The following is a 23,823-nucleotide window of genomic DNA, read 5'->3' on the forward strand; positions in this document are numbered from 1 at the left end:
AAATTTTTAAGAACCGATAATATTTGATTTGGTTTGATTTTATTAAAAACAAATTGAAAGAAAAATTGAACCAAGCCAACGAATCGTTTAGACAATTTTTACAATCATATATATACAATATATTAATTCTTACTATAATTTTAAATACTTTGTATATATTTTTATCAAAATTTCATTAATGAACTTTACACCGTAGGCCATTTAATAAAAGAAATCTGTGAAACCAATAAATCCAAAACCTCAAAGTGGCTCTATTTCATTATATTTCACCCATATCCCAATTCCATTCATTTAATATCCCTTTGGTGCATGTCATTGACATAACAGATGTCGTTTTCATTTATGCAAAGAAATAACTATTAGTTTTGCCTAGTTTTGTGTTTTTTTTTTTAATCACAAATTTTATTCAGTTGATTAAAACTTATAGATCTTAAGACATTGTCTCCATAATCCAAGCAATTGTGGTAATAACACATTATAAGTCGGAAAAGATGAAAAATTATTTCCTAATAGTAGGAAAGCAAATGAAAGAGGAAAACACCGTTTGGTTTTTTAAAAGTCGAAAAATCGAACCAAGCCCAAAATAACCAACTGTGTATCATAATTGATTTTAGTTTTAATAATAAAAAATTGCTAAATTTTTTTGCTTTTGATATTAACCAAAAATCGTCTCAAAATGAACATTGAACACCCCTAATTAATACTAATGTTTAAAGTAAAGGAGGTGATATATTTCTAAATGGTTAATTTATATATTATCTACATAATAGGGAGTTGAGAATACACGCGGAAAAAAAAAATCAAAATTTAAACCGAAAGCATTTAATAAGAACAATTTATCATGTTTTCAGATACTCAATTAGAATAAGCTATGATCCGAATGTCTAAATATAATTTACTCACAAGTCTAAGGGATTGTCAATGTATTAAGCTAAAATTAATTAATGTATTATTAATTTGGAAGGGTTAATTGCTTGATGTTATCCCGTTTTATGTAATTTGATTACATGATTGTTATAACTGAAGTACTAATAGAAAAAGAGATTATTATTAAGGAATGTACGAGGAATTTTTATTTTTTTGAATTTTCCTTCCCTTTCCAGTTCTAGTTCAGAATGAAGTGTTAATCCTATATTGATCATGTCACGGAAAAAACACAAGAAACCTCAACGCATCAATCCGAATCTAAGTCAATATGGGAGAAGTTTATCTATAAAAGGATCATTAGGGACTCTATTCTTCATTCCAAAATATCTTATATTTGCTTAATTTGACTTACGTCATGGAAGACGGTGATAATGTGAATCATCATCGATTTCCCCACAATGTTCCAATGTTGTCTCAGTTTCCAGTCTTCACAAGATTGTGTTCTAGATGCCAACCCAATTAGCTATTTTCTTCCTGCTCAGTCATCACCAATAGTAATGTCGCATCCTTCTGGTAGTACTGATGATTTCTCTATAATGTACCCCATTCTAGATGACGACGAAGTTTCTGAAAATCCTTCAGAACCCACACTTTCTCTGTTTCCAGAAGCTTTTGAAAACCCTTCAGAGCCTACTTTTTCTCTGTTTCAAGAAGCTTCCACTGTCCTAAGTCTTTCTCCTCCAGGTACACCCGACACCTCTTCAACTATAATTAGTCAAGATTCTTCTGCAGCATTGGCTTCATCAAACAATGCATTGGGTAATTGTGCTCCCAAAAGGTCGTTTTTAATTTCACTTTCAGAATCAGGACAAGTTTCTGAAAACTTAGCTGCTTTTAAACCAATTGCAAACAATAATCCTCCTTCGTCATCAACAGCATCGCTGCCGTCCACTGATCTCTGTCTTTCTCTACCGTACACATCCGACACCTCTTCGACTATAACAACTCTTCATTGCTCCATTGGTAGTCAAGATTCTACTGCAGCATTGGCTTCATCATCGGGTAATTGTGCTACAAAAAGGTCGCTGTTCCAAGAATCTAATATTAGGGTAAGAAAAGAATCGACGAATAACCCCAAACGGCAACGTTTAATTTCACAACCACCACCACCATCGGTGCTGGTGGAAGAGTATTGGATAACTAAGAAGCTGACAAAGAGCGATGTTAATGGAGCTTCAAGGCTTTTATTACCAAGACAAGAAGTGAATACTTACATTTTACCTTTCTTGGATAAGGAACAACAAGCTATGATTTCCCAAGATGGGATTGATGTTACTGTATTGGATTTGGATACAGAAACAGAACATACTTTGACTCTCAAGAAATGGTTGACTAATAGTTTTCAACTCATCAAAGCATGGACGGCTGAGTTTGTGAAAATAAGGAATTTAAAACAAGATGATGTGATTGCCATTCGTTGGGACGAAAACAATTCAAGATTTTGCTTTCGAGTTCCAAGGAGGAATCAACAAGTTGCTGCTGGTGTATGATTTATGGTGTTCAAATAGTTTTGTTGTGTTTGTTTCATTAGATGGTTTATTCTTTCATTCCTTTTATTATTGTCTCGAGCTTTAGCTTAATGATTAATTTTGTAAGTTATTAAAACAGAGCTTTTTTGATGTTTGCTTCACTTATATAGAGTATCATTCTTTTTACTTCCAGTATTCTGGTTTGATCTTTAGTTTATTTTTAAGCTTATAAAGAAGAAAAAGGTGAGGTCCCTAAGATTAATCAATACCTTGTATTTTGTTACTAAATAATACTGCCTCTTGTCTCATCTTATCCCTTTTTACTAGTATATGCGTTTTGAAAACAGAATAATATTAAAAATATAAAACTACCTCTTTAATGTTAAAGGTATATTTTGTAACAAATAGTTGTGCACGTTCGTCTTGAATCCCTTAAGCATGGAATATTGATGGTAAGTCAAGCTTGATTCAAGCAAGTGCTTAGTTCAATTTCCAAATGAAACTTCATTTAAAAAATTCCAAAACCGAATTAGAAGCTGCCTAGTGCCCATAGGAAAACACTTAAATATGACAAGCATTAAGGGGACGGTCTTACTAATAAAATCTCTGCTTTACCAGGGCAACTTCATATAATGAACAAATTGAAATCAATAACACTATATGAGTGAGTCCCATCCTATAACAGCATATTAGTTAACCAAAAACTTTTATTCAACAACTTGAACGTTGATGTGACAATGTCTTCACCAAAACAAAACAAAAAACATTTATTCAAAACATTTTGAACGTAGACGCGACAGTATCACCCAAAACAAACAAAAACTTGCCAGCACGATGGCTCACCAAAGTAACATCAAATGCCGTGCACATAAAGACTACTAATGCGAATAAAACACTAGAGAACGAAGTACGACACTCTCGGCTATGCTATGACATTTCTTCATCCAGCAACTTTCCTCGAAAAGCCCCTTCCCGGAAGAAACTCTTTAGACCGTCCATGGAACAAGTCCTGCTGCCCATGCCACCATCCTGCCTTCATTGGCTTAACTACTGGCTGCTTTATAGGTCCTCTACCAGAGGAAATGCTCATGTTCGCCAGCTTCTCAGTTGCATCAGAAACAGCAAAACTCTTCACTCCAGAACCAACCACTGCAATTCCCAGAAAAAAAACTAGCTTTAGGGGCACAACAATACAAGTATACCAGAGAAATTTGTTCCAAGAGAACTTGTGGAAAAAATAAGTTCAATAATCACTTGGATCACTTGGAACGTTTCTTCCAGGAGGTCGATATTTTGGTTGTTGGGCTACAGAGCCTTCCAGGGATTTATCGTTCCTCATTGTATCCTGAACAATTGTTGCGTAAAAATTAGATTCAGGTAGAATACCACTACGTCTGGCCACGACATTTGTCTTGTCTATCAGAGGGGAAAACAATAAGATATAAGGTTCTCTCGAAAGAAAACATACCTGATAATTCATATCCAGCTTCCTTTGTACACCTGTTACATGAGTACCAGTGTGAAAAGAATTGTATAAGTATCAGAATAAACAAGGTATGGACATTTGTGTCTATAGCTGAAAAAATGGTTGGTTCTTTCACAGTTAAATTCAGGAAAGAAAAATATTAAAACGTTTGTGCAAATAACGCTAGCCCTCTGATTTAACTGGCTGACAGTAAAATCCTTCAAATTCTTAGACATTACCTGCGTTAAAGGGCACCTGTGACTTGACATTAGAGAAGTTGCCACTAGGTTTGGGGTTGTGCAACAAGCCAGACGACCACTTGTACTTCTGCTCCAATGCAGCGCTTATGCAAGCTACCAAAAAAAAAAACTTTCAAGTTCATCATAAAAACATAAAACCCAAGCTTCTTTCAAGTAAATGTAGAAGAAAGTACAAACCAGGAGGAGGAGTCTTGGCAACAGCAGCTTTTGCACGTAGTGATGGAGGTACATAAAAGCAACTCTGCCACATCACAAATGAGATTATCTAATTTAATAGAGGCACAAAACAAAGACACATGTACATTAGGTTAAAAAGGGGAAGGAGTTTGCCACCTGGAAGAAAGGATGCTGAAGAGCATCAATCGCCGTCGGCCTCTTACAAGGATCCCATGAGCAAAGTGACTGCAGCAGGTAACACAAAAAAAGGATGAAACGCCAACCTATCAGATATTCCATTCCCTTGCGAGTATATCCAGAAATGTTGCATATATGATAATGCTGTGAACAATTAAGAAAAATGATATGAATGCTTTTAAGCCTTTCTTACCTTGATTAGGCTAATAGCATTTTCACTGGCAGATGGAACTAGCGAGGCGAGATCTACACCAGCAATCTGTCAAATAAAACCAGAGAAGGTGTCAACCCACATTCAAAAGTCAAAAGAAATCACTTCGCTAGTTAATAACTTACTATCTTTGTCATGTTACCTGTGGAAATTGGTAGTTAATATCACTAGCAAGTTGAAGTCCCTGAGTCCAATCCCTCTTGGTTGGGGTCCCTATAACACTGCATATTTTGTAGATCTCATCAGCTTCGCTTGAACCCGGAAACAGAGGACGAAGACTAAACAACTCAGCCATCATAGCACCCATTGCCCACATATCTGCAGTATTGAAAGATAATCAACATACATCCAGAAAGAAAAAGCTGAAACAGATACTGTGTATCTTTTACTTACCGACAGCAGGACCATAGATTGGTGACTGGAGAAGAATTTCTGGAGCACGATACCTGCAGTGCCACATAATAGATATCAGGAGAAAAGTAAGCGAAACGTTTTAGACCAATAACATATAGAAAAGCAGGCATACTAACCAACGTGTTGATACATAATCCGTATATGGAGGCTGAGAGTTGATCTCCCGAGCAAGACCAAAATCAGCTATTTTAATTATATCTTTCGAAACCAACAAGTTCTCTGCACGACCATCAGTACCATATGTTAAAATGGGTCAGATCACAATGGAATGATGTCATAAACTCCATAAACATAAAAGACATTCAACTGCAATAACATGCAGATTTTCGTGACAGCATGCATATTTACACAACAAACACAAATAAAACGTATTAGCCCTTCTAGTTTTCCTTGGTGCCTTGTAGTAAATCTAATAAATCCTCAATGCATCTTTCATTTTGCCAAGCTCAGTGCTCCCAACTCAAAAAGCATTAGACATTTCAAAAAGATAACTAAATGACAACGGCAAGTAAGAACTGGACTAAATAAAGAATTTGAGCTTAAACAGTTAGAAGGAAAGAGCAAAACAATAAAAATAACATATAAAAGAAAGGTCATAATCCACAGCATTTACAGACAAATGAGGAAAGGTCAAAACACCTGGCTTTAGGTCACGATGAAAATATCCTTGTCGATGCATGTAAGCAAGACCCTGAAATACTTGGAAGCACCAATTTCTTACTTCGGATTCTGAGAAAAGCGTTGGTCTGTCCTTCATAAGCTGGTATAAATTGCACTCCTACAAAAGCTCATACAAATTTAGACATTCAATTAATTGACCAGTCGCAACTATACATTACAGAGAAAAACCATGACATACCAAGTATTCAAACACGAAGTACAAAATGTCATTCTCCCTAACCACTTCCTTAAGCTTCACAATATTCGGATGGTTCATTTTTCTCAGAGACTGCAAAAGAATACACGGTTATTAAATTTTCAGCAGAGAAGAAAGAAAATATGGCCAAAAGGATGGAAATCAACTAACCTTGACCTCTCTCAAGTTTATGCATTCTTCCCACGAATAATAGTTCTTCTTCATCTTTTTAATCGCAACCTGTGTTAGATAAATGAATAGAATTAAAAGAATTCCAAAATAGAGCAACATCAGTAAGTTATTAATTGTTCCTTACACATCTACACTTACCACTTCACCAGTCTGTTTATTAAGAGCACGCCAAACATTTCCAAACGTACCATTACCAACTTCCTTAATTATCTGGTACCTGCACCATTAAGAAGGATTAGAGATAAGCATACAGAAAAAGGGGAAAAAAAAACAGTAAGGAAAATGAGACCAGCACCTTTCCATTCTAGCAGCTTCAATAGCACGTAGGACTCTTATTTACTGGAGTAGAGGGACGACACGCACATAAACAAAGTGTAGTTCTTCTGTCTCAGGATGACTGGAAAATTTAAAAAAAATTACTAAAAGGAACTATGGCCTGGCTGATTCAGAAAAATCCCCCTTAGTTTCCTTCTGCAAAACTGATGAGGGCAGAACTGGCAATGACAGGACGGATGGGCTTCACAGCCTTATTTGTAAGATATACGGCATAAGAAAATCCAAAACTGTAACACTGGAGAGAAAGCAAGCAAAGGCAAGTGCTGCAGTGCATCTTGACACCACTTCAAAGCTAACCGAGACTCAAACCTTCTTTCTCAAAACACATTAGCTCCTTGCCTCTAATACACTTTAGTCTGATACCAAATCTTCAATCAACTTAATCGTGAAGAAGAGGTCTTTAGAAACTACCAAACATGAAGCAAGCATGTAAAAAGCTAACTAATTCCCAATGATGTATAAAAACATCATCATAAGAAGGTGTGCTGCTTACTAGCGGAATTGCACTTAACATCCAACACCTAGCTTATGTGGAAATCGCATATGGTCTCCTGTACTGATCATTCAAGAGGAGCTGTTCACTATGTGAAATCTCCACGGATGAGGAACCGCCAATGGAGGACTTCCTGAAAGGACAAAGCTTGATACTCAAAGTGATCTGAGAAAAGGCAGACTTTCTCCATGTCCTAAACAATACTATTCTGTTGGAATTGAAGTCTACTGGACCCTGAGAAATCATAACCAGGTAAAATAGGTCAGCAGTATGTCAAGGCACAATACTAAATAAAAGGAGAACACCCAGAGAAGCCAACTAAGAATAATCAAAGCTTGAGAAAGACAATGCCAGAGCAACATTTTGACAAGTAATGCAATGCAATTATGTTTAACATGCAATCACACTAATTAAGGATCCCAATCAACATCCTTGCCTAGATAAGCACAAACAGGATTAATGGCATGAAGACCAGCTAGTTCATGGTTGTTCAAGACTTCAAGTTATCATTAGGAAAGTAGCATGTAATAAATAATAACCCTTCCTCCATCTAGCAATCAAAAAGTAGGAACAAGCACTAAATAGTTACATTGCGAATTAACAACAAACCTATGTCACATTCGTAGCTCAAAGCTGATTAATATCAACAAACAATCACTAAACGCACATTTAATCCTTTCATTACATAGCGGAACAATACTATCAATAAAAAGGTACACCATTACTTACAATTACTATATTACTCATTTAATCAACTGCGAAACTCAAAGAACTTCATCAAGCCTAAACCAAAACATAGTAATAATTATTTCCAAGCCTCAATAGAATCATTAACTTCAACAAGGTACAGTTATATGCTCAAAAAGCCAACACTTAACTTCATCCTAAGGCCTAGTCACCACCATGATTCCCATAAAATAGCCACACAAATATCCAATTATATAGCCTAAACCAATCTCTTACCTCCCACAACAAAATTACAATGAATAACAAAAACCTTATTACCAATAGTCATAGCACTAATTCCAATAAACAACAAGATTCCCAAACAGCATACACACAACAAACACTCGACATGACAAGATTCAAAACCAAAGCAATAAAGAATCAAACTTTAGACTTAGATTCAAACCCAAAGCAACAAAGAATCAAACTTTAGACTTAGATTCAAACCCAAAGCAACAAAGAATCAAACTTTACAGCCTAAATATTCATATCTAAACATAAATAGTGTAAAAAACAATTTTTATCAATAAAGAATCAAACTTTACAGCCTAAATATTCATATCTAAAGCATAAATAGTGTAAAAAAAAAACAATTTTTTTGTTTTACCAGATCTAATCAGAAACTCAATTACCCAACAAACATATCAAGAAAATCCACACCAAGATATGAGAATCACACAAAAATAAAGAAAAAGGAAAAATATTTTTACCTGGAATTGAAACGGCATATAACCAAGAAAAGCCCACAGAAGAGAGGAAAAAGAAAATTTAATAACTCATATACCAAACCCTATGAAAAAGTAGTATATATTATTTTTCTGACTTTTCCACAGCAGCCAACCCCTATATGTATATATCTCTATTGGGTGCTATAATGATGAAGGTATTATGATAATATAATATAATAAGAATAATGATGTGAAATCTTGGCTTTATTTGTGAGGAAAAGCAAAAAAATAAAATCTTATATATTCACCTTTCTTTATTTAATTTCATGTTTAGTTGTGTTAAAAAAGGAAAAAGAAGGAGAAAAGAAGGAAAGATTCTTTGTCAAGTCGGCTAGGTAGGTAGTGATTTGGTGCCACGCATTACTCACGTGGTAGTTAGGATTTTCTTGATATTCAATAAGAATAAAAAAGATCTTTTCTACAATAACAAAAAAAAAAAATTAGTGCATGACAAAATTGCAGTAAGATTTTTGTGGCCACAGAATAATAAGGTATTTTTCAATTCTTATTATACAGCACCAATCGGTACTAATTTACTTGGTGCATATAGTTCGGGGATTAAACTATCTAAGATTTAGGAGGATAATGAGGAGGAGCTAGAGATCAAAGGCACGGTATAGTCGAATATAGTAATTTTGATCTAAATATTATTTTTTTCGTTTTAATTTGTTTGTCCAAATAGTAACTCTTCACACTCGGACATCCTATATGTCATATTTGAGATCACAATATTCAAAGAGTATTTTGATACACTGTACACATCTTTAGTTTAAGATTCATAAGTCCTCTTGATATGCTAAATTCCATGTCAAGTTAAATTAAGACAATTAAATTGAAACATATGGAGTATTTGTCTTAAAATATTTATTTAATGTGCATAAATTATTATTTAGAACCCAATAATTAAAAGGGGCTAGAATTCTGAACTCATAAACTTTAAATTTTGACTTCGTCTATAAAATTAATTAGAATCAAAATTAGTTCTTACTAACATGCACCGAATGTAGGAAATATTTTCCTTGAATCCTTTCATTACTTGAATTGGTTTATATACAAAATAGGAGAATAATATTCTAACCTAAAATAGGAGATTACACAATATACAAAATATTTCTAACCTAAACTAGTAGACTACAAAATATTCTAATTAATATTTACATAATCTATCACACCCCCGCAGTCGAAACGGGAGGTTTACGAACGCTGAGACTGTCCCGAAAATCTTCAAATAAGACCTGTGGTAGTTCCTTGGTGAAAATATCGGCAACCTGATAGCGGGAAGGAACATGAAGGACACGAACCTGTCCGCGCGCAACCTTCTCACGAACAAAGTGAATGTCCATTTCAATGTGTTTGGTGCGTTGATGTTGCACCGGATTTCCCGAAAGATAAATGACACTCACATTGTCACAATATACCATGGTAGCCTTATAAATAGGACAATGTAATTCCAACAGAAGATTGCGAAGCCAGCAGGACTCGGAGACAACATTAGCAACCCCCCTATACTCCGCCTCAGCGCTCGAACGAGAGAGGGTAGGTTGGCATTTCGAAGACCACGATATCAAGTTATCCCCAAGAAAGACACAATAACCAGACGTTGACCGACGTGTGTCAGGGCATCCCCCCAATCCGCATCAGTGTAGGAAAGAAGGTCCATAACTGAGGACGGATAAAGATGCAAACCATAGTCAAGTGTACCCTGAATTTAACGGATGATACGCTTAAGTGCATGCATATGAACCTGTCGCGGTACATGCATGTGTAAGCATACCTGTTGAACAACATAAGAGATATCCGGCCTCGTGAAAGTAAGATACTGAAGGGCACCTGCGAGACTGCGATAGTGAGTTGGGTCATCATAAGGAGCACCCGATGTGCCGCTCACCTTCCGTTTAGTATCAACAGGAGTAGAAGTAGCCTTACAAGAAGACATCCCAGCTCGATCAATGATTTCTTCGACATACTTGCGTTGCGAAAGAAACATGCCATCCTTATGTCGAGTGACATGAATGCCAAGAAAATAATTCAAAAGACCCAGATCCTTCATAGCAAATTCCGAGGCAAGGAGAGCCATAATAGAGCATCGGAGAGAATCTGAGGAAGCAGTAAGAATAATATCATCAACATAAAGTAGCATGTATGCCATATCGGACCCCTTTTTGTAGATGAACAAAGAATTGTCAGATCTGCTGTTTGAAAAACCAAGAGAAGAGACATAATCTGCAAAACGCTTGTACCATGCTCTCGGGGCCTGCTTAAGCCTATATAAGGACTTACGGAGTAAACATACATAATCCGGATGAGTGGGATCTCTGAAACCCAGAGGTTGATGCATATACACGGTTTCCTTGAGCTCACCGTGTAAAAAAGCATTCTTGACATCTAGCTGATGAATAGGCTGCTTCTTTGATAGGGAAAGATTGAGAACGGTACGGATCGTAGCCGGCTTGACCACTGGACTGAAGGTCTCACCACAATCAATGCGAACCTGCTGAGTCTTACCATCACCTACAAGACGGGCTTTATGCCTCTCAAAGTCACCATTAGATTTTTCTTTATGAGTGAAAATCCGCATAGAACGAATAACATTCACATTAGGTGGACGGGACACCAATTCCCACGTCTTATTTTTAATAAGAGCATCAAATTCATCATCCATAGCCATTTTCCAATTCAGGTCGCGAAGGGCGGTCACAGGGTTACGAGGGAGAGGGGATTTCATAACCATGGTATTCAAGTTAAACGTGCGTTTTGGCTTAAAAATACCATCTGCGGGTCACCATTGGGAAGGATTGGTAGAAGGGGGAGGCTGGGGTGACGGTGGGAGGGGACTGCCAGCGGAGGGGAGAGGGGCAGCGAGCTGGGTGAGGGTGGGAGGGGATTGGGCAGCGGGCTGGGTCACGGTGGGAGGGGGGTAGATGAAGCCAAGTGATGCAACCACAATGGGGAAATTCCATCGTCCAAAAACTCATAAGTAATAGAAGTGGGAGAATGGAAATTGGAAAAGGGGAAGACTGTTATATCCCGTATTTTTGAACGTCAGATTATTTGCTAAGGTGGGGCCCACACAGAGAGATATTTTTGGAACATTTGAAAAGTCATATGAATCACATATGTAAAGTTAAACACAACTCATGAAGGACCCTTGGGCCAAATCAAAGTGGAAACCCTCCAAACGAATATTTTTAAGAAAACGTTTTCGGGTGACCTGACTTTGAGGGGCAAAAACGGTATTATAAGTTTGGAATTTGGAAAAATTCCAAGAAATAAAAGTTGTAGATAATTGAATTAGTTTTCCAACCATAGGTCGTGGGTTCACAGGAGACGTGGGATAAGGAGATATGGACGTTTAAAGTAAGAAAGGTCAGTGGGCTAGGCCCAACTCGGGCCCAACCGGGTTAGGTCCATTACCCACACCCTTTTAAATGAAATTTCAGGTCTTTCTCCTCATTTTAAGACCTGTAACAACCAGAAAATTCTGGAGAGATAGAGAAAAAAGGGCCTTGGAGAAGAAAACCCAATTTTGATCAAAATCCGAGCCCCGAATTCCGAAGCCCATGAAGAGAAAAGTGTTGTACGTCGCGTTGTCTTCAATTTGAGCTAAAAATCAACAAAAGAGGAGAGTGATGACGTGGTGGCTGCCTACTTAAGGTAATATGAAGGTTCTTTTTCATTATTAACAAGTTTATTTAAAGATTTAACGGATTAGAACAGAAGAAATAGCGATATAAATTCGTTTGTCGGTGTTGATGTGGTAGCCGTATAGGGGGCTGTTTTGGTTGGGTATGGTGAGCTAATTTTATTTAGTATTTTGATTGTTGTTGTGTTGTGGATTTTATGTTGTTAAATGGAGATTTAATGGCTTGAAATAAAGTTGTAATCATTTGCGGATTATGGAAGAAGTTAACATGATATTAGTATGGTTTCTTATAATTGTAGGAAGATAATGTTGTTAGTGTGAATTATTGGTGTAGTTTGTGAATTTGGAAGGAAAGAAAATGTGTTGTCATTGTTATTGTTGCGCCTTGAGGAGTTTTCGGGTGAATTGTGGATTTTGGTGGAATTTTTGCATATTTTGTAGAATGATATGAAATACTTTCGAATTGTATTTGAATGATCTTAAATTAGTATATGAATATCAAAACGTTGATATTAGTTTGGAAGTGTGAAGTTAGATTGGAAGTTGTCGCACTATGTTGGAAAGAAGACTATTTATGCTAGAATGTGTTTTGTAGCGATTGTTGATGCTATTGGTATTGTTGTTGGTATGGTTGTTGATATTTTGGCCGAGTTAGAATCTCGGGGATGTTTTATGTATAGGGGAGATGCTGCCCAAATTTCTGTAGACAAGTATTGGTTAAGGTTGAATTCTTAAAGCCTTATGATTAATATTTGGTAAATGTGACCAATTGTAGATTTTGGGCGAAACGGGATTTGAATTTGGACAAGCATAAAAGTCGAATAAGGTATGTAAAGCTTTACCTTTCCTTCTCTTGGCATGTCCTAGGTATGATAGGCTTTGATACGAGCCTCGGGGATGACTCTACTCTTCGGAATCTACGTTCGAATTTGCCCCTTTTTCATTCAGTAGAATTGAATTGAATATGTTATGAATAGTTAGAAAAGGTGCCTAAATGTCTAGAACTTGCACAAATAGGACCCGACTACCTTAGAACTCTCACGGGTAACGTTATGAAGTGTAACATACGTAAATTATGTGCGCCACCTCATTTGACCCGAGGTGGGCCCACTTTCCCGGATTTTTCTGATTTGTTCCGTTTGACTTATTTTGGAAAAACAATTCAAAGGAAAACTCTTGGTTACTCTTCTAACTACTATATGACATTCGATTGACTCATTTTGTTAAGTCCCATAATATATTTTGAAACATGAAAATGATTTCAGAAAGCTTATTTTGACATATGCTATTGTGATATCCGAAAGGCATACGCTATGACTACCGTTCAATCTCTTTTATGTGATTTGTCGTCTGAGTTATGCTATAGAGATTCTGTAAATGTTTATATTTTGATATGTTTAAACAATCCCAAAAGCTTTAATTTGATATAACCCCCCGCGACATCCGAAAGGTACGTGCTATGACTATCGTCTGATTTCTTTCTTAAATGACCTATCATTCGGATTATTCTGTCGAGTCTTTGTAAATATTTTATGATGCATAAGTTTCTCACTACTCCACTCGTGGATGTCTCAATGTTTCCTTCACTGAGCCCGGGCCAGGATATGTTATCACGCGTATTCCACTGCATTGTTCGCCGTGCCTTGATGTGAGGGGGCAGGTATAAGTGTACATGGGTTGTGGAGTATGTTGTGCCATGTACACTTATTCTGATATGCTATGATATGATATGATATGATATGATATGATATGGCCATCTGATATGCTATGATATGTGCACACTCTGATATGATATGATATGTTACAGAGCTATTTCCTAATCCGGAGTATGATGTGTTGTGGCGCCAGTGTCGGGGTGGCGACCACGTCTGTTCACCGAGTCCCATAATGGGGACCGGATATGGCATATGTTTTGACATGCATTATCTCTGCTTTATGAGTAAGCACTTTGATATTCCGGTTATTGTACTTACTTTCTGTACTTCTGACTCTGATTATGATTCCTTCTGTTGTACGTCTGTACTCCCGATCCCGATCATGATACTGTCTGTTATACTTCGGTACCTCTGATTTCGATATGTTTTCATCTGTTATATTTTCTGGATTTCTGGACCTGATTATGATTCTGTTTATTGTACCTTGTGCTTTACATACTCAGTACATATTCCGTACTGACCCCCTTTTCTTCGGGGGCTGCGTTTCATGCCGCGCAGGTACCACCAGATGAGTTGAAGTTATTACAGAAGATGTTCCAGCGGAGTTGGCAGGCTCCATTTGCTCCCGGAGTGTTGCCGAGTCAGAGTTTGTATATGTATGTTATAAATTCTGAATTTATGTTAGAGACTTTGCAGACAGAGTCGTGGGTATTGGTTATCAGTTTGTAAGCGGCTCCATAAGCCGATATGTCATTCTGTGTTATGTAGTAAATTTTATATAATTACGGACTTTGCCTAAAATTGAGAACGATAAAAGATGGATTTCAAAAGCTTAATATGTATTTTACTTTTATCTGATTTTCAGCGTCTAAAGAAATTATGTGTGTAATAAGAATCTGTGGGTTCGCTCGGCTCCGGATATGGGGTCGGGTGCCCATCACACCCTAGTGAAATTGGGGTGTGACAAAGACATTCTCATCAAAAATCACGTGACGAGAAATAATGATTTTATGGGATGATAAATCATAACACTTATACCCTCTGTGATTCGTAGGATACCCCAAAAAGACACACGGTGTAGACCGGGCTTGCAATTTGTGGATAGTCAGAGAAGAAAAGAGTGGATAGCATAAACACCCAAAAACCCGAAGATGAGAGTAAGATGGCTTTCTTTGGTATAGCACTTGAAGAGGAGAAACGTGACCTTATAATTTACTTGGTAAAATATTAAGAAGATATGTTGCCATTTGTAAGGCGTGATGCCAGAACGAAGAGGGGAGAGAAGCATGAGCAAGAAGAGTCCGAGTGATATTATTGATAGAACGGATTTTTCTTTCGGCTTTCCCATTTTGTGAAGACGTATGTGGACAAGAAAGACGAAATGACATCCCATTAGACTCACAAAATTTCCCGAATTGACCATTATCATATTCCCTCCCATTATCACATTGGACATTTTTAATATGATGTTCAAATTGGGTATGAATGTGGGTTTTTAAAGCTAAGAATTTCGGATAAACATCGGATTTCTTAGCCAAAGGAAAAGTCCATAAAATTTTCGAAAAATCATCCATAAACAGAACATAATATCGATGACCCAATGAACTTAACACGGGAGAGGTCCACAAATCACTATGAATAATATCAAATGTCATCAAAGTTTCGGAAATAGAAGAATCAAACGGCAACTTAATGTGTTTACCAAGAACGCAAGAACGACAAATACTAGAAAGACTAGATTTATTACATTCAATGCTTTTATTAACCCTAAGACAATCTAAGATAGAATTTCCCGGATGACCCAAGCGAGCCTGCCAAAAAGGAGAGGACAACGCCGCAAAGGTTGATGGAGTGGTGGTTGGATATTTGATGGTGGTGACCGGATAAAGATCTCCCCGACTATCACACCGCATTAGTGGCATCCCCGTCTGAAAATCCTTCACAGAAAACCCATATGGATCAAAATCAACAGACAATGAATTATCAGTAGTAAACTTCCGGACTGAGATTAAATTTTTAATGAGTTTAGGAGCATGTAAGACATTTGATAAGGATAAAGGGGGGTTTGGGGGAGGCAAACTAGTATGACCACAACCACGAATTGGAATCGAATGACCATTTCCCACAACAATACCATTATTTTGATTGCTCAAATTAAAATAAGACGAGATATTACCGTCCAAGGATGTCATATGAGAAGTGGCCCCGGTGTCCATGAACCAATTTTGATCGGGCGGGTTTAAGGACATTGTGTGCATTGCGGACTCAATGTCGGTTGGAACATACGACTCGGGAGAAGCCACTGCCGCCGTGTAGAGCTGCTGAGCTGGAGGAGGGCCCAAAATACCCCGCTGCCGTGGCGGGACTGGCGGCAGACGAGCCCAAGAGGCTATCAGGTACGGGCAGGGGGGAGGAGCTGCCCAGCGGGGCTGGGGGACCCATTGCCAGTGGCCAAACTGCTGCTGACCGCCGCTGCTTTGGCCAGAATTACCGCGGCCACCGGTGACTTTGCTGGGGCCCGAGCCCCCCTTACGGCTAGTTCCAGAATTTTGGCCGCGGGAATTTTTTGATTTCCCTCGGCGTGAGTTTGTGTTGTCCAAGGGGAGTGGTGCGTCGTCGACCGAGGCCACCATAGCCGAACCAGACCCGTGAGACACCATAGCCGCAAGTTCACGTTCTTCCAAAACAAGGGAAAACCGAGCCTCAGTGAATGGGGGGAGCGGCTTTGCATGGCGAATTTATGTCCCAACCCCTTTGTAGGCTTCAGTGAGACCCGAGACCAGTTGAAGGACAAGGCCGCTATTCGTCACTGGAGCCCCGAAGTTTTTCAGTTGATCGACAAGGCTCTTGAGACGTTGACAATAGGCGGAGGCATTGGGAAAATCCTCCATACGAGTCGTCGTGAATTCTTGTTCAAAAGTCACCGCACGAGAAGTTTGATGATCTTGAAAGATACCACGCAAGCGATCCCAAGCGTCCATGACAGTAGCGTCTGGTTCGATGATAGTGTTTAACAGATCATTCGAAATTGTCGAATAAATCCATTGAAGCACGGCAGCGTCAATGGTGGTCCATAATTCAACTTCCTCATCAGTTTTGGGAGCCGGCTTCTCCTTACCTTTGGGTGGAGGAATGATGTGATAAAGGACCTTGTGAGAACGAGCATGAATTTTGAAAAGCTCTGCCCATGTACCGTATTGTGAGTTTTCCATCTCAAGAGTAACAGAGATGTGATTCTAGATATTGGAGACCGCGAGGGCCGGGTGGAACGTGGGCTTAGCCGGGGTGGTAGGTGCGTCGGCCATGGGAAAAAGAGGAGAAGGGGGGGGGGGGGGGGGGGCGACGGCTTAGTGGAGGAAAAATAGGGATTAGGGCATAGCGGAAGGAGGAAGAAGAAAGAACCCTAATCTGATACCATGTAGGAAATATTTTCCTTGAATCCTTTCATTACTTGAATTGGTTTATATACAAAATAGGAGAATAATATTCAAACCTAAAATAGGAGATTACACAATATACAAAATATTTCTAACCTAAACTAGTAGACTACAAAATATTCTAATTAATATTTACATAATCTATCACCGAATAATAAACAATGTCAAATCCAAAAAGTTCCAAGGAATTATACCTAATTTAATTTGTAAACTAATTCTTTTAGTATTTTAACCCCAAAAGGACGATGAGATTTTTCCAACCTTAATGGTAATTTCGAGCTTAAGTAATAGAATTTTTTTTGATAAGAAATGCTTTTCTTGGATTCTTATGGCGTGAATCCAACAGTTAGTGAATCAAACATCGCATAGTTAGTAGAAATTTTAAAAAGAATAAAGGTCTTAGGACAGCCTACAACCATTTGACAAAACTTTTCATGACCATAAAATGCAAGTTGGGCTAACCTTGAGTAATGATAATTATCAAGTGGTACATTTGCATAACGTTAAGTACTAGTAATAAAATTCTGGTCAAATGTTTAGTCTATTAAAGTAGAGTTTTGTTATATCAAGTCAGAAATAAAACCTGTTTTGTTATATTAAGTCAGAACTAAAATCTTTCAACTAGTTGGCGCGGGTAAGGTGGATATGGGTTGGCAGGAAAGAGAACTACTGATATAATACATTTGTTTGAGTGGATTGCCCTTCTTTTGGGGTGGTCTTTAAATTTTGCCCTTCATATTTGTGGTCTTTAAATTATGCCCCTCATATTGCTGGTCTTTAATTTTTGTCCTTCGCATTGCAACTCTGAGCGTTCACATAGAAATCATGAGGTTCTGAGTTCGAACCCCCGCTCAAGCATAAATTAAAAAAAAAATTGCAAGGCAAGGTTTGGGTCGCGTGTATGCCGGACCCGACATACACTTGTTAAGGAATTGCCAAATTTTTACCGGACCCGGCATACTCATGCCTTATGGGCAGACTTGGCATAAGTATGCCGGGTCCGGCATAACTTGGTAATTCCTTAACAAGTTTATGCCGGTGGGGGCATACTTATGCCAAGTCTGCCCATAAGACATGAGTATGCCGGGTCCGGCATAAATTTGATAATTCCTTCACAAGTATATGCCGGTGGGGGCATAGCGAAATTTAAACTCTGCCTTGCGATTTTTTAAAAAAATTTTGACTGTGTGGGGGTTCGAACCTGGAACCCATGAGTTTTAGCCGAAGGGCAAAATTTAAAGATTTCAAATATGAGGGGCAAAATTTAAAGACCACCCCAAAAGAAGGGCAATTCTGCGAATTGCCCAATATTATATCATCTTCTTCCATTTTTTCCTTATTTAAATGAAATGGCTTATGAGTGTTGTAGAGATATGGATATTAAGATGGGACGTCCGGTCATATTAGATTAAATAAGATTAGAGATGACCACACTAATCAGAAGGTACAAGTAGCACGTATTGAAGATGAAATACGAGAAAGTCATATGAGATTGTTTGAACATGTTCTACGTTGACCTACAAATTCATCGGTCCGTAAGTGTGGAACAACAACAAGTGAAAATGTTAAAATTGGACCGAATAGACCTAAAATCACATGAAAGAAAAATTGTCTCGAAAAATCTATAAGTCCTTGGCATTAATGCTAACTTAGCTAAACATAGGATGGGAGAAAAACATCCATATTGTTGACATCTACTAATTGATGATATGTTTTAGCCTAGTTAGAGAACTTCTATTGTTGTTGTTGACTTGTTTGTCACTTTTGTGTTTTTTAGTACGATGAGGATATATATGAAGTAAGCTTAATTGGTGAAGTGGGGAGTTATATAGTCGATCCCAATTTGTTTGGGATTGATGCGTAATTGTTGTTGTTAAATTAAATGAGATAGATTATTATTTCTAGCTTCATGTTTTGGATAAATTATAAATAATGTCCATATAATTTTATTTTTAAAAATAGACGATTACCAAAGTATAATTTAGTCAAGTATTAATTATGTAATCAATTTAATTTTAGAAAATCAGGATTAGGTGATATCTACTAATTGATGATATGCTTTAGTCTAGTTAGAGAACTTCTATTATTGTTGTTGTTTGTCACTTTTATTTTTCGTATGATGAGGATATATATGAAGCAAGCTTAATTAGTGAAGTGCGGAGCCATATAGACAACTTTAACTTGGTTGAGACTGGTGCATAATTTTTCTTGTTAAACTAAATCACCTATTTTAGATTATTATTTATTGCTTCATGCTTTGAATAAATTATAAATAATTTTTCATATCATTTTATTTTAAAAAAATAGACGATTATCAAAATATAATTTTAGTCAATAATTAAATATGTGATCAATTAAATTTTGGCCTAATCAAGACTAATTAATGCCAAAAAAGAAGAATCAGGTTTGATCCAATGTAGTTAAAAATAATTCTAAGCAAAGCATTACACATTTACATTATTAACAAATACATTCTAATTTGACTGAAATACAGATCTTTGTTTATCTTAATATTTTTCTGAGGTGGTGTTCCTATATATATATATATATATATATATATATATTTTTTTTTTGTGTGTGTGGGGCGTGGGGGGTGGGGGGTGGGGGGGGGGATTGTTTTATTTATCAAGTTAGTCATGAAATGTCGGCGGGGAAATGGGAACACACGAATATGCCAAACCTTATCTGATTTTCCTTTTTCTATGGCATTATTTATTCGGATTGAAGAAAAATAAATAAATAAATAACCTAATATAATACTTAACAATTAATTGGGCAAATAGCAATATTCAAAATATTGTTTGGTGGATAGTGAGGTATATGAGCTTGGTCTTGCGGTGGCACCTCGTTTCCAAGCCACTAGTTCTATACGCGTTAGTAAAAAGCTACAAGCCTACAACTATAAATTAATTGATGAATTTTCAACTTATTAGCGGGAGCAGAGCTAAAGGCCCCGATATGAGTTCGATTGAATTTAATAATTTTTGCTTAAACAGTGTATTTATGTTGAAAAGTTAATTAAATATGTATAAGTATTAAGTAGGTTAATAATAATTTTGGTCCTTGGTTATTGATTAGTTTTAATTTTAATCCTTGTGGTATTTGGCTAATTACATCTAACCTTCAATCACTTGAAATGACCTTTTCATCTATTTGCTGGTGAATATTCATGTATCATGTTAAAGTTATACTATTGGTACAGATTTGAGGGTATTATACTTTTAAAACTAATCCAAATTTAAATATATCTCCTGTATAAAGGGATCAAATACACACATTTTAAGTAACTGAAGGTTAAATGTTGAGTCAGATATAAGAAGGATCAAAATAATTAGATTTTATCCACAAATTGGGAGACCAAAAGTATTATAGTCCCATATTAAATTTTAGAACTCAATTATTAATACTTGAAGTCGTCGTTCTAAAATTTAGAACCATAACTTAAAAATTTGACTCCGCTTTTACTCAGTAGCATCATAAAAGTTAAAAAAGCCAATATATGTGTATGCTTTCCGTGACATGAATTTTCTTCCACTACCTAATAAGTTCTTCAATAAAAAATAAAAAAAATCACATCGGCGTAGCTAGTTGAGTCAGCAATCCAAGGAGTTTAATTATAAGCCACCACTAGGGGTGTTCATGGTTCAGTTTGGATCGGTTATTGATTAAAACCATAACCAAACCAAATAAAATAATAACCACCGGTTTGGTTATTGTTGGTTTGGTTCGGTTTGGTTTGATTTTTCGGTTTATGGCTAGCAGCCATGAGACTTATCAATAAAACATTAAAAAGTTGAAAAGGACATGTCTTTTTTTTTTTGTTCAAATGATAAATTTTATTTATAGTTTAAGGTGAAACATACATCATAGAAACATTTTCACTATTAGTGATAGTGTAGTACTCAAGTTACCCAAAGTTGCTAAACTATTACATATAGAGCTAAAAACTAACTTAGTAGTGGCTGCACCATTTTTGTCATCTTAATACACATACCTGAAAATAAAGTAGAGCATAGGAGCTTTTAATTGTTGTTTACAAACATACATATTAATTAAACATAAAGACTACCTAAAATTAAAATGAAAATATATGAAATAAAAAAACTTTGTGTAATGATCCCAAACTTTGGGGCAGTACTTGCATTTTGCCCTCAATTCTCCCATTTTATTAAAAATATTTGTGTAAAGATCCCAAACTTCAGATATTTTTCTATCATTATCCCCAAGGCTAGGGTCTCGATTACAAAGAGTTGTTCTTTTCTGCTTTTTAGGAGGATTACCCACGGAAGAAGTATTAGGGCATTACCATGTACTTGAGTTACAGCAAATGCTGATGTTACTGAAGTATCTTCTATAGGAACCTCCAAATCTACAACCCCTAACTTTTCATATGAAAAATATTAGAAGTTTAGGACTCATTCAAACAAGAAAAAAGAAAGGTATAAATTCGAAAAAAAGAAGAAGAAACAATCTAAAATCAAATGACTGACAAAGAAAGGTTAAAAATTTAAGTTAAAAACATTAGATTCTAACGTGAACTTCTGTTAGTAGGTTTACACTTAACACTTAAAAGAGTTAAAAGACTTAAAGACATGAGCTTGGACATATTCTTAAAAACATGAGTCTTAAACAATCATGTGAAATAAGTGGATCAAAAATCAAATTAATGATTAAAAGGTATAAAATATTTATAATTATTTATGAAAAACTAATATTATACATATAAATAATTATAAAATTTATGTGTATAATTTATCGGTTTGGTTCGGTTATTTATTCGGTTATTTTTTAATAGAACCATAACCAAACCAAATATTATCGGTTTTTAAAATTTAAAATCAAATCAAACCAAACCAAACCAAATGTCGATTTTTTTATTCGGTTTGGTTAAATTTTCGATTTGATTTTGGTTTTAACCAAAACCGTGAACAGCCCTAGCCACCACTTCCATAATTACTTTTAAGAAAGATAAAAAGGATATTCCTTTCGCCTTAGATTATTTTTTCCCCAATATTTCTTTATATTGTGTGTTTTTTTTTTGTTTTTGTTTTTGGGTCCTATTTTTCTATCTCAGTTTAGTCTTTTAAGTTGTAAATATGTCATCGATGAGAAGGTTTGGCATCTCGATGTCGGCTCTTCACCACCTAAGGCTGTAGTATGTTTCAAAGGTTGGACTGTTCGGCCATTAAAGCGGTAAATGAGTTGTTGTGTTAATAGTAAAATAGCAAAGTAGAGCGGTTGCTAAATGCAATCATGCATCACTCAGGACATATATCAAAATGATTCGTCTAAAAGGTACATTCAATGATTTGGTTAGGAATGATATGGTTTGCAGAAAATGGCATACAAATGCGGTCCAATCTTCAGAAAATCTATACTACTATGATTCTTCAAATAAGGTTACTTTTTAAACTTATTCACCAGAGGGCAATTCGCCGAATTGCCCTTCTTTTGGGGTGGTCTTTAAATTTTGCCCCTCATATTTGAAATCTTTAAATTTTGCCCTTTGCTAAATTTCATGGGTTTCAGGTTCGAACCCCCACACAGTCAAAATTTTAAAAAAAAATCGCAAGGCAGAGTTTAAATTTCGCCATGCCCCCATCGGCATACACTTGTGAAGGAATTAGCAAAGTTATGCCGGACCTGGCATACTTATGCCTTATGGGCAGACTTGGCATAAGTATGTCAGTTCCGGCATAACTTTGATAATTCCTTCACAAGTTTATGCCGGATCCGGCATAAAAGTTTGCCCATTAAAAGTATGCCCCCATCGGCATAAACTTGTTCAGGAATTACCAAACTTATGCCGATGGGGGCATACTTATGCCTTATGGGCAAACTTTGCCTTGAAGCATATATATGTATTTTTTTTTTAACTTTTCAAGGTAAACCTTTAGTAATGCCTTAACTAAAAGTGTGCCCATAAAACATAACTAAAAGTATGCCCCATAAGGCGTAAGTTTTCCTTAAGGCATAACTAAAAGTTTGCCTTATAAGGCAAAGTTTAAATTTTGAAGTTTGCCCATTAAAAGTATGCCCCCATCGGCATAAACTTGTTCAGGAATTACTAAACTTATGCCGATGGGGGCATACTTATGCCTTATGGGCAAACTTTGCCTTGAAGCATATATATATGTATTTTTTTTTAACTTTTCAAGGTAAACCTTTAGTAATGCCTTAAATAAAAGTGTGCCCATAAAACATAACTAAAAGTATGCCCTATAAGGCGTAAGTTTTCCTTAAGGCATAACTAAAAGTTTGTCTTACAAGGCAAAGTTTAAATTTTGTATGCCCCCTCCGGCATACTTTTAGTTATTTAGTTATGTTTAACTAAAAGTCTGCCGGAGGGGGCAGACTTTGCCTTGAGGGGCAGACTTTTAGTTATGCCGGATCCGGCATAACTTTAACTTTTTCTTAAAGATTGTATGCTGGATCCGACATACAATCCCCCAGTCCTGCCTTGCGAAATTATTTTTTTATTTTATGCCTGAGCGGGGGTTCGAACCTAGAACTTCATGTATTCGCTCATCTTTCCAAGCAAAGGGCAAAATTTAAAGACCATAAATATGAAGGGCAAAATTTAAAGACCAGAAATTTGAGGGGCAAAATTTAAAGACCACCCCAAACGAAGGGCAATCCGTGCAAAAAAATGTTCAC

The 23,823-nt window shown here is 36.5% G+C and overlaps 3 protein-coding genes across 5 annotated transcripts; 1 reads left to right on the forward strand and 2 right to left on the reverse strand.

The window, feature by feature from the left end:
• The first annotated feature begins 1,262 nt into the window (after positions 1-1,262).
• LOC132638238 (uncharacterized serine-rich protein C215.13-like) lies at positions 1,263-2,674 on the forward strand. Its single transcript, XM_060355190.1, has one exon. It carries the CDS (start codon positions 1,326-1,328, stop codon positions 2,415-2,417), a length of 1,092 nt encoding a protein of 363 aa, XP_060211173.1. The 5' UTR covers positions 1,263-1,325; the 3' UTR covers positions 2,418-2,674.
• A 411-nt stretch (positions 2,675-3,085) lies between these two features.
• Positions 3,086-8,647, reverse strand: LOC132635410 (cyclin-dependent kinase F-4-like). 3 transcript variants are annotated; one of them, XM_060351788.1, is made up of 16 exons: positions 8,414-8,647; positions 6,444-7,211; positions 6,287-6,365; positions 6,128-6,196; positions 5,960-6,049; positions 5,740-5,878; positions 5,217-5,319; positions 5,080-5,132; positions 4,829-5,004; positions 4,669-4,734; positions 4,455-4,523; positions 4,299-4,362; positions 4,101-4,214; positions 3,865-3,896; positions 3,660-3,741; positions 3,086-3,545 (listed from the first exon to the last, which is right to left on the reverse strand). In XM_060351788.1, exons 2-16 carry the CDS (start codon positions 6,449-6,451, stop codon positions 3,337-3,339), a joined length of 1,353 nt encoding a protein of 450 aa, XP_060207771.1. In that variant the 5' UTR covers positions 6,452-7,211; positions 8,414-8,647; the 3' UTR covers positions 3,086-3,336. The 3 variants fall into 3 exon arrangements, with proteins under 3 accessions (XP_060207771.1, XP_060207770.1, XP_060207768.1); XM_060351787.1 differs by having other exon boundaries at positions 3,651-3,741; positions 8,414-8,641; XM_060351785.1 differs by lacking the exons at positions 6,128-6,196; positions 6,287-6,365; positions 6,444-7,211; positions 8,414-8,647 and having other exon boundaries at positions 3,651-3,741; positions 4,101-4,215; positions 4,303-4,362; positions 5,960-6,068.
• Positions 8,648-16,467: 7,820 nt separating this feature from the next.
• LOC132637213 (uncharacterized) lies at positions 16,468-16,941 on the reverse strand. The gene has a single exon (XM_060354336.1). It carries the CDS (start codon positions 16,939-16,941, stop codon positions 16,468-16,470), a length of 474 nt encoding a protein of 157 aa, XP_060210319.1.
• Positions 16,942-23,823: the final 6,882 nt, after the last annotated feature.

The sequence above is a fragment of the Lycium barbarum genome, chromosome 4, assembly GCF_019175385.1.
Source record: "Lycium barbarum isolate Lr01 chromosome 4, ASM1917538v2, whole genome shotgun sequence".
Lineage (NCBI taxonomy): Eukaryota > Viridiplantae > Streptophyta > Magnoliopsida > Solanales > Solanaceae > Lycium > Lycium barbarum.